The 14,410-nt window shown below is 43.3% G+C and overlaps 2 protein-coding genes across 2 annotated transcripts; both read right to left on the bottom strand.

Annotated features, from left to right (window-relative positions):
• Positions 1–38: 38 nt before the first annotated feature.
• On the bottom strand, positions 39–5,620 carry mcm6 (minichromosome maintenance complex component 6). Its single transcript, XM_069685049.1, has 18 exons — positions 5,447–5,620; positions 5,125–5,271; positions 4,286–4,396; positions 4,080–4,167; positions 3,830–3,991; positions 3,558–3,723; positions 3,309–3,457; positions 3,068–3,218; positions 2,832–2,973; positions 2,575–2,716; positions 2,393–2,500; positions 1,930–2,085; positions 1,661–1,789; positions 1,412–1,576; positions 1,202–1,325; positions 894–1,100; positions 659–798; positions 39–563 (listed from the first exon to the last, which is right to left on the bottom strand). Exons 1-18 carry the CDS (start codon positions 5,542–5,544, stop codon positions 453–455), a joined length of 2,496 nt encoding a protein of 831 aa, XP_069541150.1. The 5' UTR covers positions 5,545–5,620; the 3' UTR covers positions 39–452.
• A 722-nt stretch (positions 5,621–6,342) lies between these two features.
• LOC138612017 (uncharacterized protein CXorf38 homolog) lies at positions 6,343–11,990 on the bottom strand. The gene is made up of 6 exons (XM_069685308.1): positions 11,780–11,990; positions 10,441–10,575; positions 8,280–8,399; positions 7,508–7,657; positions 7,220–7,414; positions 6,343–7,112 (listed from the first exon to the last, which is right to left on the bottom strand). Exons 1-6 carry the CDS (start codon positions 11,984–11,986, stop codon positions 7,002–7,004), a joined length of 918 nt encoding a protein of 305 aa, XP_069541409.1. The 5' UTR covers positions 11,987–11,990; the 3' UTR covers positions 6,343–7,001.
• Between the last annotated feature and the right edge of the window lie 2,420 nt (positions 11,991–14,410).

Here is a 14,410-nt window from a genome sequence, read left to right as displayed (position 1 = left end):
TCAACATCTTATTTATTGAAGAAACATTTCCATCCACTTATTGTTATAATTTTACAAAAAGACACAATGTAACTTGTAACCATGGAGGCAAGTAAGCCTCAATGTATGCCTCAAATATACAGTTATAGATAAACAGCAATTACACAATTCAAGGCTGTTTCCTTGACTAAGAGCCAAACAGAGGCCAGCAAACAACTTGAGGAAAGAGCAGCATATTTACAAAAGTCAGCTTTAATACGAAACACTTATTTTTTCTTAAAGAGCCCTAGAATAGTCTGTACATAAGAGCTCACATAACAAGTCTAACAACATCCCCAATGCTACCTCTATGTACGTGTTACATATGAGCATTCAAAAACACCTTGAACATAGATTTCATAGTTCATGTTTAATATCAACAATCATGGAGGTTTTAAAGAGAGTGTGGGGATAACAAAGGAGGGATGAAGGGTTTAATCTTCCAGGATGTAGTTGGGATTGACGACCAGAACGACTTCCTCTTCTGTGCTCGCAGACTCCGAGCCCTTCAGACCCGTCTGGGACAGCTCGATGAGGATGTGATCCTGAGAGAGAATCAGACAAATATCGTCAGTAAACGTGCCTTAAAACGTGTCATCTTTCAAGCTGGTTTAAGATCACTGTTTGTATCTGGACTCACATAGTGCACCAGCCTGTGGAGGACCTTCTCTATCAGACCCTTCTTGTTGACGAGCTCCTCCTCTGAGTCGATCTCCGACTCGATCTCCTTCAGGTACCAGTTCACCACCGCACTTTTCTTCAGCTCCTCCTCTTCCTCAGCTGCAACACAGATATCAGTCAGAAGGTCAGATCGAATGATGACGAAAAGTACATAAAACAAGCCGTCAGTAGTTTGAAAGTGTGACGTCTCTTACCCTCCTCCACTTTGCGTAAATGCAGGACCAGCAGGTTGGAGATGCGTCTGTACTCGGGGAAGGACAGGCGGAGAGACGGCTTGGCCTGGCTGCCAGGCTCAGCGTGTCCGTTCACACCGTTTACATGGCCGTTGATTCCATTGACGTGTCCGTTGACTCCATTAACATGGCCGTTCACACCATTCACTCCGTTAGGGATGGCGTTTCCTGCAAAGACATTGTCATATTAGATCAAATGATGCCAGGGGATGTAAACTGTAGTTCCAGTAGAAGTGTCTGCATTTATGTTACTGTATGTGTGTGAGTACCATCCTCCTGCTGCTCCTCCTCCTCCATCTCGTCCTCCTGCTCCAGGTTGATGTCGGGTGTCTCCACTCTGATGATGGATTTGTTCAGGAGACGGAAAGCTTCCTTCACGTGTTTCGGCTGGACCTGAAGACAGGAAGAGAAAGGTGAAGATTCTGTATCGTGTTATTTGCTTGTGAGCCGTTACATTTTCTTGTGTATTTGTTGCCCACCTCGTCGCAGCAGTGCATGCGCGCCATGCCCTCCGACAGGCGGATCATGCTCTCCAGCTGGCGCACCGTGATCCTCCAGGCAGACTTGGAGACGCCTCCGGAACCGTCGCGCTGACGCAGGCGCTTGTACTGCTCCACGATGAACTCTTCAGATTCACTGGAGATCTACAAGTGAAATATACAATAATCAATACAAATGCACAAGCTGTCAAACCTGTATTAATATAACCAGTGAGAGCAGACACACACCTTTGGTTTGAACTGCCTGGCAAAGAGCAGGTATCTGCGGATCTCATCCAGAGAGTACAGCCTGTCCACTGACTCCTCCACGCGAGAGTGCAGGTCCACGATGCGCCTGGCAATGGCGTAGTCCGTCACCTGGGAGACACACAGATAAACACACAGCATTAGACTCAGTCACATAAAACGTAAGGAATCCCTGTAGTGGAGTTAAATGAGGATTTAATGGATACAACTGAAGAAATGAAACATGATGCAGAAACACATCGCACACGCACCTCGTTACAGTCGTCCACCAGGATGAAGAAGAGGTCGAAGCGGCTCATGATGGGGGCCGTCAGCTGGACGTTCTGCTTCAGGCTCTTGCTGCGGTCGTAGCGCCCGCCGACGGGGTTGGCAGCAGCCAGGATGGAGGTGCGAGCGTTCAGGGTGGCCTGGAGGAGACGGAAAGTTAAGAAAGCGCTTCATTGGGCATAAAATGTATACATTTCTCAGAAAGCAGGAAGAGTCCCCAACATTTTTCTTTGTTTTTAGGACATTGCGAACTTAAATATCCTTAAGGACACCTACAGATGACTTTTCGTCATTACTGGGGCAGATTATGGCAAAAAGAAGTCTAACTCTACCCCTCGTCATATAAGATTAAAAGAACTTTGTATCATCATTTAGGAGAACTTTAAGAGACACAACTGTGCATCTAGAATCTGAGGATGTATGTAACCGCAGCGTTCACTTAGTTACCTTGACTCCAGCCTTTGTGATGCTGATGGTCTGCTGCTCCATTGCTTCATGGATGGCCACCTGGTCCTTCAGGTCCATCTTGTCGAACTCATCGATACAGCACACGCCCTGAAACGGAAACAGCCTTTAGCACCACTAAATACACTAAATAAACTCTATAACTACTATTTCGTAACACTCACATTGTCAGCCAGCATGAGAGCTCCGGCCTCGATCACAAACTCGTGGGACTCTTCGTCTCGGACCACAGCTGCCGTCAGACCTGCAGCTGTGCTGGCCTTACCGCTGGTGTACACGGCTCTGGGGCTGAACTCCTCCACGTGCCTGTAACAAGACACGATTAAATTACAAAATAGATCTCAGTGATTTCAGTCCTTTATTGTATGGATATAAAATGTCTTAATAGATACAGGAGATTAGTCTGTGTTGTGTTACTTACTTTAGAAACTGGCTCTTGGCTGTGCTGGGGTCTCCGACGATGCAGACATTGACGTCTCCTCTCAGCGAGGTTCCCTCCATCGTCGTCTTCGGGACGCCTCCGAACAGCATCAGCAGGATGCCGCGCTTCACCTCATCGTTACCTGCAACATAACGCTCACAGTGTAAGTGAAAATCCAGCTTTATGGGTATTATGGTAAAGCTTTCCTCTGTGAGAGAGACGGGTGGAGCACTGACCGTGGATAGTGGGGAAGAGGCTGGTGCACAGGTTGTGGTACAGGTTCTTGTCCTGGCTCATCTCGAACACTTTCTCCCACTCCTTCTCCGTCATCTGGCTCTTGATGCTCTCTGCGGTCTGCTCCTCCTCCCGAAGCTCCTTACCTCCAAACTACAGCAAGAGGAAAACACTTGTAAGAAAAACCAGCATGTTTTGAGCTTTGATTGCTTCTTTGGTTTGAGAGAGAACAAAGTCTCTTACTCGTGGGTTAGTCGGGGCCACGTTGCAGGCCAGGAAGGCCAGTCTGTACGAGAGCTCTCTGACTCCCAGAGCCTTCAGGCCTCTCAAACCCTCCGCCTCGAAGCCCTGACGTCCACCGGCTACACGAGTGCTGGTCTCTGCCCGCACGCCTGTAGAGGGGGAAACATGCAGACTTGACGTGTCACAAACAGGTGTTTAAAGTTCTTCTTGCTATAATTGAAGTCTCAAGAGTGTGCAGTGTAAACATACCAGGAGTGCTGAGCTGAGACACGTCCGGCACCACGATTAGGGTCCCGATGAAGTCGCAGCGGTCACCAGCCTGAGCCGTCTCCACAGCCTCAGCCCTCAGGACGATCTCCAGGGAGCGTGGGATTGAACCGCGAGGAAGCTCCGCCTGCGTCTCCTGGATACGAACCTGAACGCAGAGAGTCAGACTGAATCAGAAACCTTTAAGTCGTCTTCAGTACAACTGTGACCTGTTCATGCGTGGATGCGCACACACACTCCTCTCAGTCCGTTACCTTCTGGAAGTCGATGAACTTGGACTTGTGTGTGTCGAGGTGGAAGCGAGCGCGGTTGTTGCAGACGGGGTTCCTGCAGATGGTCGGTGGGCAGTATTTGAACTGCTGAGGGACGTCTTTGATCACCGCCTGGCAGTCCATGCACAGGAAGGTGCCGCTCACCTGCAACCGTAAAGAAGTCGAGATAAGGATCCCGCTAATACATGACTTTTCTGTGTGTGTGTGTGTGTCTGAATGCAGGATCTCTTACCAGCTCAGGGTGCACTGGGTGTGTCCTCACCACCTGACCACTGATCCTCACCAGGGTGCCGATACGCATGGACGACAGCTCTCGGATCCTAGATCACACATCATCATCATTGATACTGAGACTACAACATGTATATTAACAGAAACAAAGTATAACTGATTCACACCTAACCAAAACCAATAACTTTTTTAGGTCAGGTGACTTACTTGTGTCTGGTGGGCAGATCCTCCAGGGCGACGTAGAACTCCTTGTTGAGAGGAACATTCCCATGATCCCGAGCAAAGTTGCGCACTGCCCGACAGAGGAAGGGATAAACTCTGCAAACAGAATAGGGCATGTTAGCTTTGTGGTAACACCGCATCAGGAACAAAAAATATCAGGGTATCACAGAGTAAACCAGGCAATGCATTGATCCAATAGCATTATTTATTAGCCCCGCCCCCAAAATATAACCTGTTTCTTTACAGCAATAATTTATGTTATGGCTGTTTTAAAACAACATTGTTTGAGGTAAAATATCATATGAAGTTAGAAAACAACAACAGCACAGGGTTAAGTAGAATGTAACATTAGTCAGAGCTAGCAAATGCAAACAGTGTATTCCCATCACAATATTAATGCAGTATTTTTTTTTTTTAATTTAAAGTGAATATACTTTTAAATGCCAAAATAAACAAATGATAAACATTTTAAAAATCAAGATTTCTCCGATGCATTCATACAGGGTGAGCAGCATCCAGCTGTTATAATAATGAAACATAGGTTTATTTTCCTTTACCCCCCTTTGATATTTCTGAAGCTCATAAAATGGGCACCATATACAGCAAATTAACACAATTTGCTCAAACAAGTGGGATTTAAAGGACGTATTTGGGGATTTGAGAGAGATCCATCCAAACATCCCCATACAGTTAGTACATCGTGTGCAGAGCAGCAGCTTTAGTGGTGAGAACAAATGACAGTTGCTTCTTTGAGCTCGTGATAGCATACCACATCGAAGCTGCACAGTGTTGATGATCAGGGTTTCAGGTGGTTGTTATCTCACCTGTAGTACTCCTCCTGGATGGTGGTGGCCAGCTCCTGGTTGAAGCCCTCCAGGTCCGTGAAGCTCACCAGCAGGGTGTTCCTCTCAGGCCGGATCAGCTCCTCGGCCTCCCGGACATACTTCACCTCCCCGTCCCCGGTCTGAAACCTGCACGAGGACACAGGCAGCAAAGATATTATGAAGTTAATACATGACTTAAAGCTGATCAAAACAGCAGTGTATTCTCAAAGTTACTGATGAAGAAGATCAATCATAAGAGGCATCGTTCAATCAACTCATGTGCATGCCAACAATACAAAGAAGCCTGCTCTGTCTGACTTACTCCTCCAAGAAAGCCTGGAATAACTTCTGACATTTTTCAGCCAACTCGTCCTTCACCATCTCTCCTGCATTCTCCGCGGTAGCTGTGGCAACATCCATCGTGAAACTCCGTCAAACTGCGATAAAAGATCAAAAATCTGGTGGAAGAGACTCAAAACCCGTACCGCTGCTCTCCGGACAGACACACACAGCACGCTGCAGTCCTGACAACAGGGCGACAGTTTCGCGCGAAAAGAGAGACACGTGACCTTTGGCGCGCCGCTTTCCACCAATCAGTGATGCTATGCTGATATTCTCCAGCTTGTAGCCAATCAGGAGAGAGAATATCAAGTGACGTCGTTCCCTACTGCCTCTTCTCCGCGGCACGCTTCCTGCTTCAGACAAAAAAAAGTTTAGGGGAAGAAACGGTTAGAAAAAGAAAAAAGAAAACAATTATCATCGTCTTTTTGTGTATTAACGTGTCTTTATCGAACATTAATGTAATATATGAAGTTGGTAAAGGCAGAAATGATACAGAAACAGTCCCGGCAGGAAACTCAAAGTGAGTGCTATTAATCCAGTCCATGACATCTCACATTGCTTCTGCGAGACAGATATCTGTCCGCCGAGGTGGAATAACCTCACTCATAAACTGTAGGTCTAGACTTGGGTTAAAGTAGTAATACCAAAGTTTAGAAAGAATCTTTACCAGTAAGAGCAATATTTAGGAGGAGACACCAGCTAAAACATGAAAGAAATAACCCATCCTGATGTTTCTTCTGTTTCTAAAAGGTTATCTTGAACATTTAATATATCTAAGGTGTTCTTAACTCATCATAATAAGTACGATACAAATCTGAATGATCGGAAATTCTCACATTGATCCAGACTCACAATACCAGATCGATTCAAGTCTCAGTTTATTTCTGGAGAGCGTTGTCAACAGAGTGCAGAAAAATACAATTGGATAGAGCAATCAATCAACAACAATCAGGGCAACAAAACATGTCATGAGGCTAATAAACTCTTTCTAACATCCAGTTATTATAGCTTCTACTTCAATATAAAACACAGATGTTTGGCTACATCATTTATTTGCAATTTGTACATACTGTTCAGTGAACATTTGTTTAATACTGGTGTGATTGTGGATTCAGAACAGAAGCAGTCATCTTGTTAGTTAATATGATGTAATGACGCTATAAGGAACTCTCATGTATCAACACAGACTGTATAAAAAGATGGATGACATGACAGCTCCCTAAAAGTGAAACCAGAACATCTCTATCGCCCCCTGCTGACTGTCTGCAGTATAGCTCATAAAGCCCACCTCCTCGACAGTCTGCATTTAGGCCTTTTACATCATTTATTTTGGTCCCAATGATTCTATTGGCTGGACAATCCTGAGACTGATTCTTTAAAGCATTTCATGTATTGATTGCTGTCGAGATGTGAAAATAATTTCAACACATAAAACAAAAAGTGCCTTCAAAATAAAGTGCCTCCCCTTTAAAATACTAAATATAAAGACAGAGCACGATAAGGTCCTCATTCTCCTCTCCACTCCTTCCTTCTTCTTATTGTCTGGCCTCCAGAGAGTTGATGGCTTTGAGCTCTGCAGAAAACCTCTCAGAGAGATCTCTGTTTTCCTGCAGGAAACCACCCAGACTCCTCAGCTGCTCCGCGTCCTAATGAAGAAACACACCGTCGAATGTAGTGAATGTAAAATGTTTCTTTATATGGTTTATATGTAAGTGTGTAAGTGCATGTGATTATCGATGTTCATTCTTCTCACCCGTGTCTTTGTGTCATCATCATCATCATGCAGGAGCTCCTGCAGCCTCTCTTGTAGCAACTCAGCCTCCCATTGGCCGATTAGGTCTGCGCTGGTCTCCCATTGGCTGACAGAATCAGACTCAAATCTAGCCAGGTCAGCAGAATCCACTCGGTCCAAACCAGAGACCCATATGGACAAATCAACAGTCAGCATCTGGACAAAAAGAAGTGACACACACACAAACTGTGACACACACAACAACACCAATGCAGCAGCAGCGATGCACACACACACACACACGCTCACCTCCTCGATCTGTCGTGCAGCTGTTGCCATCTGTGGTACATGGCTGAACTGACGCAGGAGGTTTCTCAGAGCGCTCTGATAGTGCCTCATCCAGTCATCTTTAACACCCAACTCACAGGAATGCATCAGCTCGTTTCTGTGACGGATCACCTGTAAACACACACACACACACACACACACACACACACACGCTACATTACAATCATGTCCCATTCATTTGACTCTTCATGTTGTATTTAAACCCCCTCCAAAGCCCCTTCCACACATGCACTGCACCTGAAAATATCCCAAGCTGCACGTGTGAACGCAAACAGATTCATTTTTCACCCCGACTTTCTGCAGACTTTTTCCTGCCAGCCTCCTGGTAAAATGTCAGCAAGAACAGGTGAGCCTATGTATGAACGCAGCAGGTAACAGTCACTACAAGCGAGTTGGCGAGGTGATGACATTTAGATCAAGGGACTGGTGCAAAACCAGAGGAGCCACACATAACAGGATGAGTAAAAACACCCGAGGTTGAAGAAGAAGGATTTACAAGACGACAACAGCAAAGATGGAGAGATGATGAGATTCTGGAGCTGCTGGCTGTGAGGACAGACGCCAGTTACAAGGACAGCAGCGTACTCTTTACGTCATGTCCTGCCTCAAACCAAGTCACCAATATACATAAAAGCTCACTTGTGGAAGCAAAATATTTAATATACACTCTATAAAAAAATAAATCAAAAAAGGAGGGAAATCTGGAAGAACATGCACGTAATAGTTCAGCTACCTCTCTCACTAGTTTATGATCCACAGAGAAACAGTCGCAGAAGTTGATGAGGTTGAGCAGAGCAGAGGCATCGCATTGATCTGCACCCTTCACTTTGCCCTGACCCCGAGGCATGTAGGCCTGCAGAGAGAGAGAGAGAGAGAGAGAGTCAAAATAAACACTTTAATAACTCTAAATGAAACACACATTAAACTGACGTGACCACACGATAAGATAATTGAACAGAATGGAGCGTCACTAGTTTCAACCTGCTCAGGTATGCAAGGAACTATTTTGAACACTATTAGTGTGCTGATTATTTCCTGTTAGATCAGATGAACAGTAAAGAAGTCTCATTCTTTACTATTTTGATCATGAGTTCATTGTTGCAGCTGTTATTAAAGGAAATAGACTAACAGTGTGTTGCTTTAACTGGCACTATCTATGCTGAGATGGTAGTAGACTCTTTTCACACTCCAGTACAAAAATAGGACTAAATCTGTGGCTCAGAGGTGCAGTGGGTCGTCATCTTATCGGTAAATTCAAGGTTCGATCCCTGACTACTGCAGTCCACATGTGAAAGCATCCAAGAGTAAGACACCAGTGTGTGAATGTGTGTAAATGGGAACTGATTAATTTAGTACAGATGGGCACTTTGCATAGCAGCTTCTGCCACCAGTGTATGAATCTGTGTGCAAGGGTTAATGTGCACGTATAGTTTAAAGAGCTCTGAGTGGTCGTAACACAAGAAAAGCGCTTTATAAGTGCAGTCCATTTAACATTTTTCTTCCATGAACCCCGTGTCCGCTCGCTGTGTTTTAGCTGAGGCGACAGCACATTTGGCTGTCGATGCAAAAAGCTTATTTCAGGTGAAAGAAAGAAATCACCTGAAGAAGTCAGTGGTGGTATTTTTCAGAATCAGAATCGGTGTTTATAGTTAAATAGGTTTACAAATACAAGGAGCGCGTCTTGGTGCATTTGGTGCGTTGTGGTAAACATAGAAATAGAAGAGAAAACAGGAAAGAAATTTGGAAAAACCAAAAAAATATACAATATAAATATAAGAGAACATTATATAAACTACTTCATTAGGTACACCTGTACAATCTAATGCAGTTCAATACAACAGCACTGCCATGGATTCTGCTTTATGAAGTTTGTTTGTTGACTTTTGTTTAGTTGAGAGTCTGAAGTGTGTAAATTCACTGATGTTTATTACTGAGGCCGTAGTTAAAGGTAATCTTTTACTGAACTAAATGATATTGCGATGTGTCTCCAATTATCTGTCCTCCCTATTTACATACATGAGGAGGCCAGAGTATTAGAAACACCTCTGATTATAATGCAGCTCAGTACAGCCCCACCACCAAGTATGACCGTGACACTGAAATATCACTGTCAACACACAACCTCAGACTGTGTGTGTGCTGCAGGTGTAGCCACTAAAGTAAACAGTCTGCGGCACATCCGCTCCGTGAACGGTCCATTTATGTGACCACAGCATTAACGAACACTGGAACGAGGTACCGCTTATAGCCAGCATACATGCATTCAAAAATCCGCCTCGCAGATCTGCATATCCGGATGATCCCGTCGACATGATCTGTGACGGCAGCAGCATCGTGTGCTCGTGTACAGTTTACAGTCAGGTGACAAACAGACTCTGCAGCTCAGCGGTCAGTTCACTCTGCGCTCTGATGATGAGCTGCACTAACGTGATATCAGACAGACTTTTTCTGAAGATGAGTCGTGAGAAAAGAAAAACTGGTGAGTTTCCGTTTTGCATTAAGCAACAATAAAGAAGCAGCTTGACGTGTTTCACTTCATTTGTTTCAATATCGCACGTCCTGCGATGTGACTATTTCACATGCGCACATCACAATTGTGATAGTTAACGATATATATCGTGCAGCCCTATTGCCAAGGCAGTGTACAAAAGAGAAAATGTTCAGTGTACAGAGAAAATGATCTGAACGAAGTGCATTAATTAACACAGAGTCAGATATAACATCACATACAGTGTCCAGGCTGGTAAAGACTGTCACAGTGGGGGGACCTGGGTCAGTCACTCTCATTGTGACTCTTCTACTGTATTATATACATAATATAGTAATGGCCTTGTGATACTAAATCCCGGCAGGCTGGAGTTAAGTGAGTGTGTGTGCAGGTGTGTGTAGAGTACCTTTGCCAGTTCCCAGTGGTCTGTCCTCCAGTGAGGAGGCGAGCAGTTGTCCCAGTTCACTGAGACGTCTCTCTGTCTGTGGTGTCTCAGGATCTCTGTCTGCCACGCTGAACACGACCTGCACGCTGAGGAGAGCTACACACACAAACGCATGCACACACACACACACGTTACTGTCAGAATAAGGGGAAACTATAGAATCACAATATTACCTGATCAGAGTCACATATCTCATCTTTTTCTCTTTTTAAAACTGTAGATTGTTAATATTTATGACATCAGTGTTTATCAAGTGTGTTTATTTATCTGATACATTGAAATGAGGGGAATATTTCAGGGCATTCCTGAGACATCCTTCAAAGCAAATCACTGGTCCATTCTTACTGAGGTCGATAATTTATCAATCAAAAAACTCTATTAATTGTACATAAAAACAAAGCAACATAAATAAATTATACATAATCATATTCATTGATGATAAACGACTAAAGACGTATTCAAAGAAATAAAAGTTGTTTGATTGGTGGATTGACTGATACATTTAAGTCTTCTATTGTATCACAGTCATGTATCCTGTATGATGTTTGTATACAGCTGCTCACTCTTTGTCAGAAACTTTGTTAATGTGCTGCCGCCTGTCTTGGCCAGGACACTCACGAAAAAGATATTTTTAATCTCAAGAGCTTTTTCCTGGTTAACTAAAGATTTAAAAGTAAAAATAAGAAGAAGAACCAGGTATACCAATTATGGAATGACTTTTCCCACCTGGAAACAGTGGTTGTCTTCAAAATGTTTCCATTGATGCTTTAAATACCATTTAACTAATGTTTTTTAAGTTATGTGGTGTCTGTTTATCCACGTTATATTTCTTTTACTCATTGTGATATGTTTCAGTAGTACTATTACTCAGGAGTCAATACAGGTGTAACCACTATAATGCTCTGTCTTTTACACACACATTTTTCTGCTTCAAATGATATTTTGACTCCTTTTATTTTTGTAGTATATTCTGTTTTCTTATTTTAGTTTGCCCTGTAGGTTGTCATATGTTTTCTTAAAGATTTTAAATGTATAGATTATAATCGTGGTCTTTATAGCTAAAATATAACATTCTAGAAAGGCCGCTGGGTGTCCTGCCTCCCCCTGTTCTGTAAATAATTGTTTTGTGTATTTTTAGTGTGAAAATGAAAGGAAATCCAAATATTGACTGAAGACAGTCTGTCAAAGTAAACTCGGAACTTTGTAGCTCGCTGTTTTAACTCCTACAGATGATAGCAAACCTGTTTTAAAGTTTTATTAGAAAATAAATGACCTAAGCAGACTTTCAGCCTCCTCTCACCTTGTTCCCTTTCGGTCTGCACGAAGACGTTTCGCACGGTTTCCGCAGCAGCGTGTTTTTGTTAAGCAGGTCCCCGTGGAAAGCTCTCATGTGCTGGGTGATGAAGGGATGAAGACCCTCCTTCAGGATGAGCAGACACCGACCCGCTTTCAGCCAGTTTTTATACTCCCTGTCGTTCAGACGGACCGCTAGCTCCTCCAGGACCATGTCGGCCTCACTTTCAGACAGAAGTCATAACAAAGAAGCAAGTTCAGGCAAAGTCCTCGTGACAGGCCCCGCCCTCTTTGTGCCGGTAACGCAGAGGACGCGAGAGGGCGCCATCTGCCTTAGAAACGCTCACGCGAGGCTGTGAGCTGCTGCTGGGTAGAGGATGAGGGCGGTTTGCTGAATGTGAAGCTTTAATAAAAATGAGAGTTAAGGCAGCTTTCACACATATCACTCTATTTACACGGCTATTTAAAATTGCACGACTTCAGCAGCTTTACCACAAAGTTCACCTGTGGAATTACAGACACGTTTGGTTGAAGCTGCTGGCCTACATCTGCTTGTCCAAGAGTGGTGTCAGGGTTTGTTTGACCCAGAGAGCAGGGTTCAGGTCCAAACAGCTGTGTTGTACCAGAATCATTCAACCACCTTGTTTTCTCAGGAAGCTGCAGGAGCTGATAACAGTATATTTTTAAAAAAGTATATGTATTTTTTTAGAGCTTATGTGAGTATGGAATAGAGGGAACCTCTTGCTTGCTTGCATGGAAAGAGTTAATTATTTTGGAGGGTAACCAATTACCTTAAAAAAGGATCTTAAAATCAATCAACTCAGGAAAATGGTTCCTCCTTTCATCCAAAATCTACGCTCTGAAAACCTGTCCTTGCACTATTCGGTAGCACAATACTTCATTGCACAAAACCCTGTAAACAAACACCTCTCGTCTGGTCTGAGCTCTGTATTCTCCATGAGCACATCATGGCAGATGTGAAGAGAAAAAAGGGTGTGCTAACGTTGGTAGCTTAAAACAGATAAACAGAGGGTGACAGAGCAAGAGAGCACAGAGAATACATTTCGATCTGGCTTTAAAGATGCAAAAAATGCTTGGCTAATTATTGAATAATGTTGCTAAATCCAACCGTTATATACAAGAGCTGCTGTTCTAGCTGCAAACATTAAAGGCTGGCTGATGAAAGCTGCAGCTGATGCCTCATGACTGAAGAAACAAGCTTCATTAAGATGTGAGAGGTGGAAGAGGAGGGATGTTTGACATTGTAGGGTCGGTTCGCCCAAATTAGAGAGACAAAACAAATACTAGATCTATGTTTCACAACCTCTGTTCACATTGAGATAGTTTAGACACTTAAATATGTTCATGTTTATTTTCCAAATTTTATAGATGTCATTTGTAAACAGTGTAAACAAAACCGTTCGTGTTGGAGGTACAACTGAACCCAGCAAACATGTCCAACAGACATCGAGTCACAACGTGAATATATTTTGACCGTTTGCCGACATGAAAACATAATCTTAGGGAAAGGTTGATTTAAAGGAAAACTTGTTAAAATAACTACGATTTAAAGTGTTATTATTCTAAACACAATATGCTATCATGTATATGGCCAATATAGGGGCTAAAATGTACCCAGTTAGCACCAATGAGGATTTCAATGATGACATTTGGTTGAAAACAGGATGAAATCAGGTCCAAACGTTGAAGAACTAATTTCACCGTTTTCAACAGGCTAAAATACAGTTACGCCGTCAACGTGTCAGAAACACATTTTATTTTTTGTGTTATAGTTTTGTTAACTTGTTCATTTTAGCTATGAAAGGGCGACGAAAGTGATGATTGTAGCGGCATTTCTCATAAATTATTTTGCAGCGGTTGGTGAAATTTGGTCTTTCATAAAAAATAAAAAACAGCGCTTTATTGGCTGTGGGATGTTAACAAGAAGGTAGAAGGAAGTTTTAAACGTTCTCCACAGAAGAAGAAAAAAGAAGAATGCACATGCCCAGGTACTTTGGCTGTGCAGCTCTGACTTTGAAGGCAGAACGACCCCTGGATGCTGATTTAGTTCGTTAACAGCTGACGGACGCGTGTCACACAGAAGGATTCGGTGGCTCACTGGGTTAAGTGCTCGGCTTGAGTGCAGTTACTGGAGATTAAATCCAGGTCAACTAATTTTGCAAAAAAAAATGTTGGTTGTCATAAAACTGACGTCAGAAAAACTTTGATATCAGCCCCTCGACTAGACGTCGTATCGACCTCCATGACCAACGTTGATTAGACGTCTAATAGACGTTTTCTGGGAATATTTGAAAAGAGTTGTATAAAACCATTTGTGGCACCATAGAGAGATGTGTAAATCTGATTTAAAGCTGGCTCTGAAGACTTCATGTTTTAAAATAATAAACATGTGGGGATGTGGAGTTAGGAAGAAGTGAGCTAACGACCTCTGTAGCCCACAACCACCAGCTAACACTGCCTGAAGTTACAACACATCCAAATATCTGACAAAACTGTGTTTGGTTCAGTTGCATTTTGGGTAATGTAGGCAATGAATTCAGGCCCTATATTCAGCTTGTAGCTCTGTTTTGGTCTCCACCAACTTGAGAAACATCTGTCTGTCTTTAGCTGCTAAATC

Source organism: Semicossyphus pulcher, unplaced genomic scaffold (genome assembly GCF_022749685.1).
Source record: "Semicossyphus pulcher isolate SPU_LCO1_2020_fin unplaced genomic scaffold, fSemPul1.0.p SCAF_7, whole genome shotgun sequence".
In the NCBI taxonomy this organism is placed as follows: domain Eukaryota; kingdom Metazoa; phylum Chordata; class Actinopteri; order Labriformes; family Labridae; genus Semicossyphus; species Semicossyphus pulcher.
Note: the sequence above shows the minus strand (reverse complement) of the source record. Positions and strands in the feature narration are given on the sequence as shown.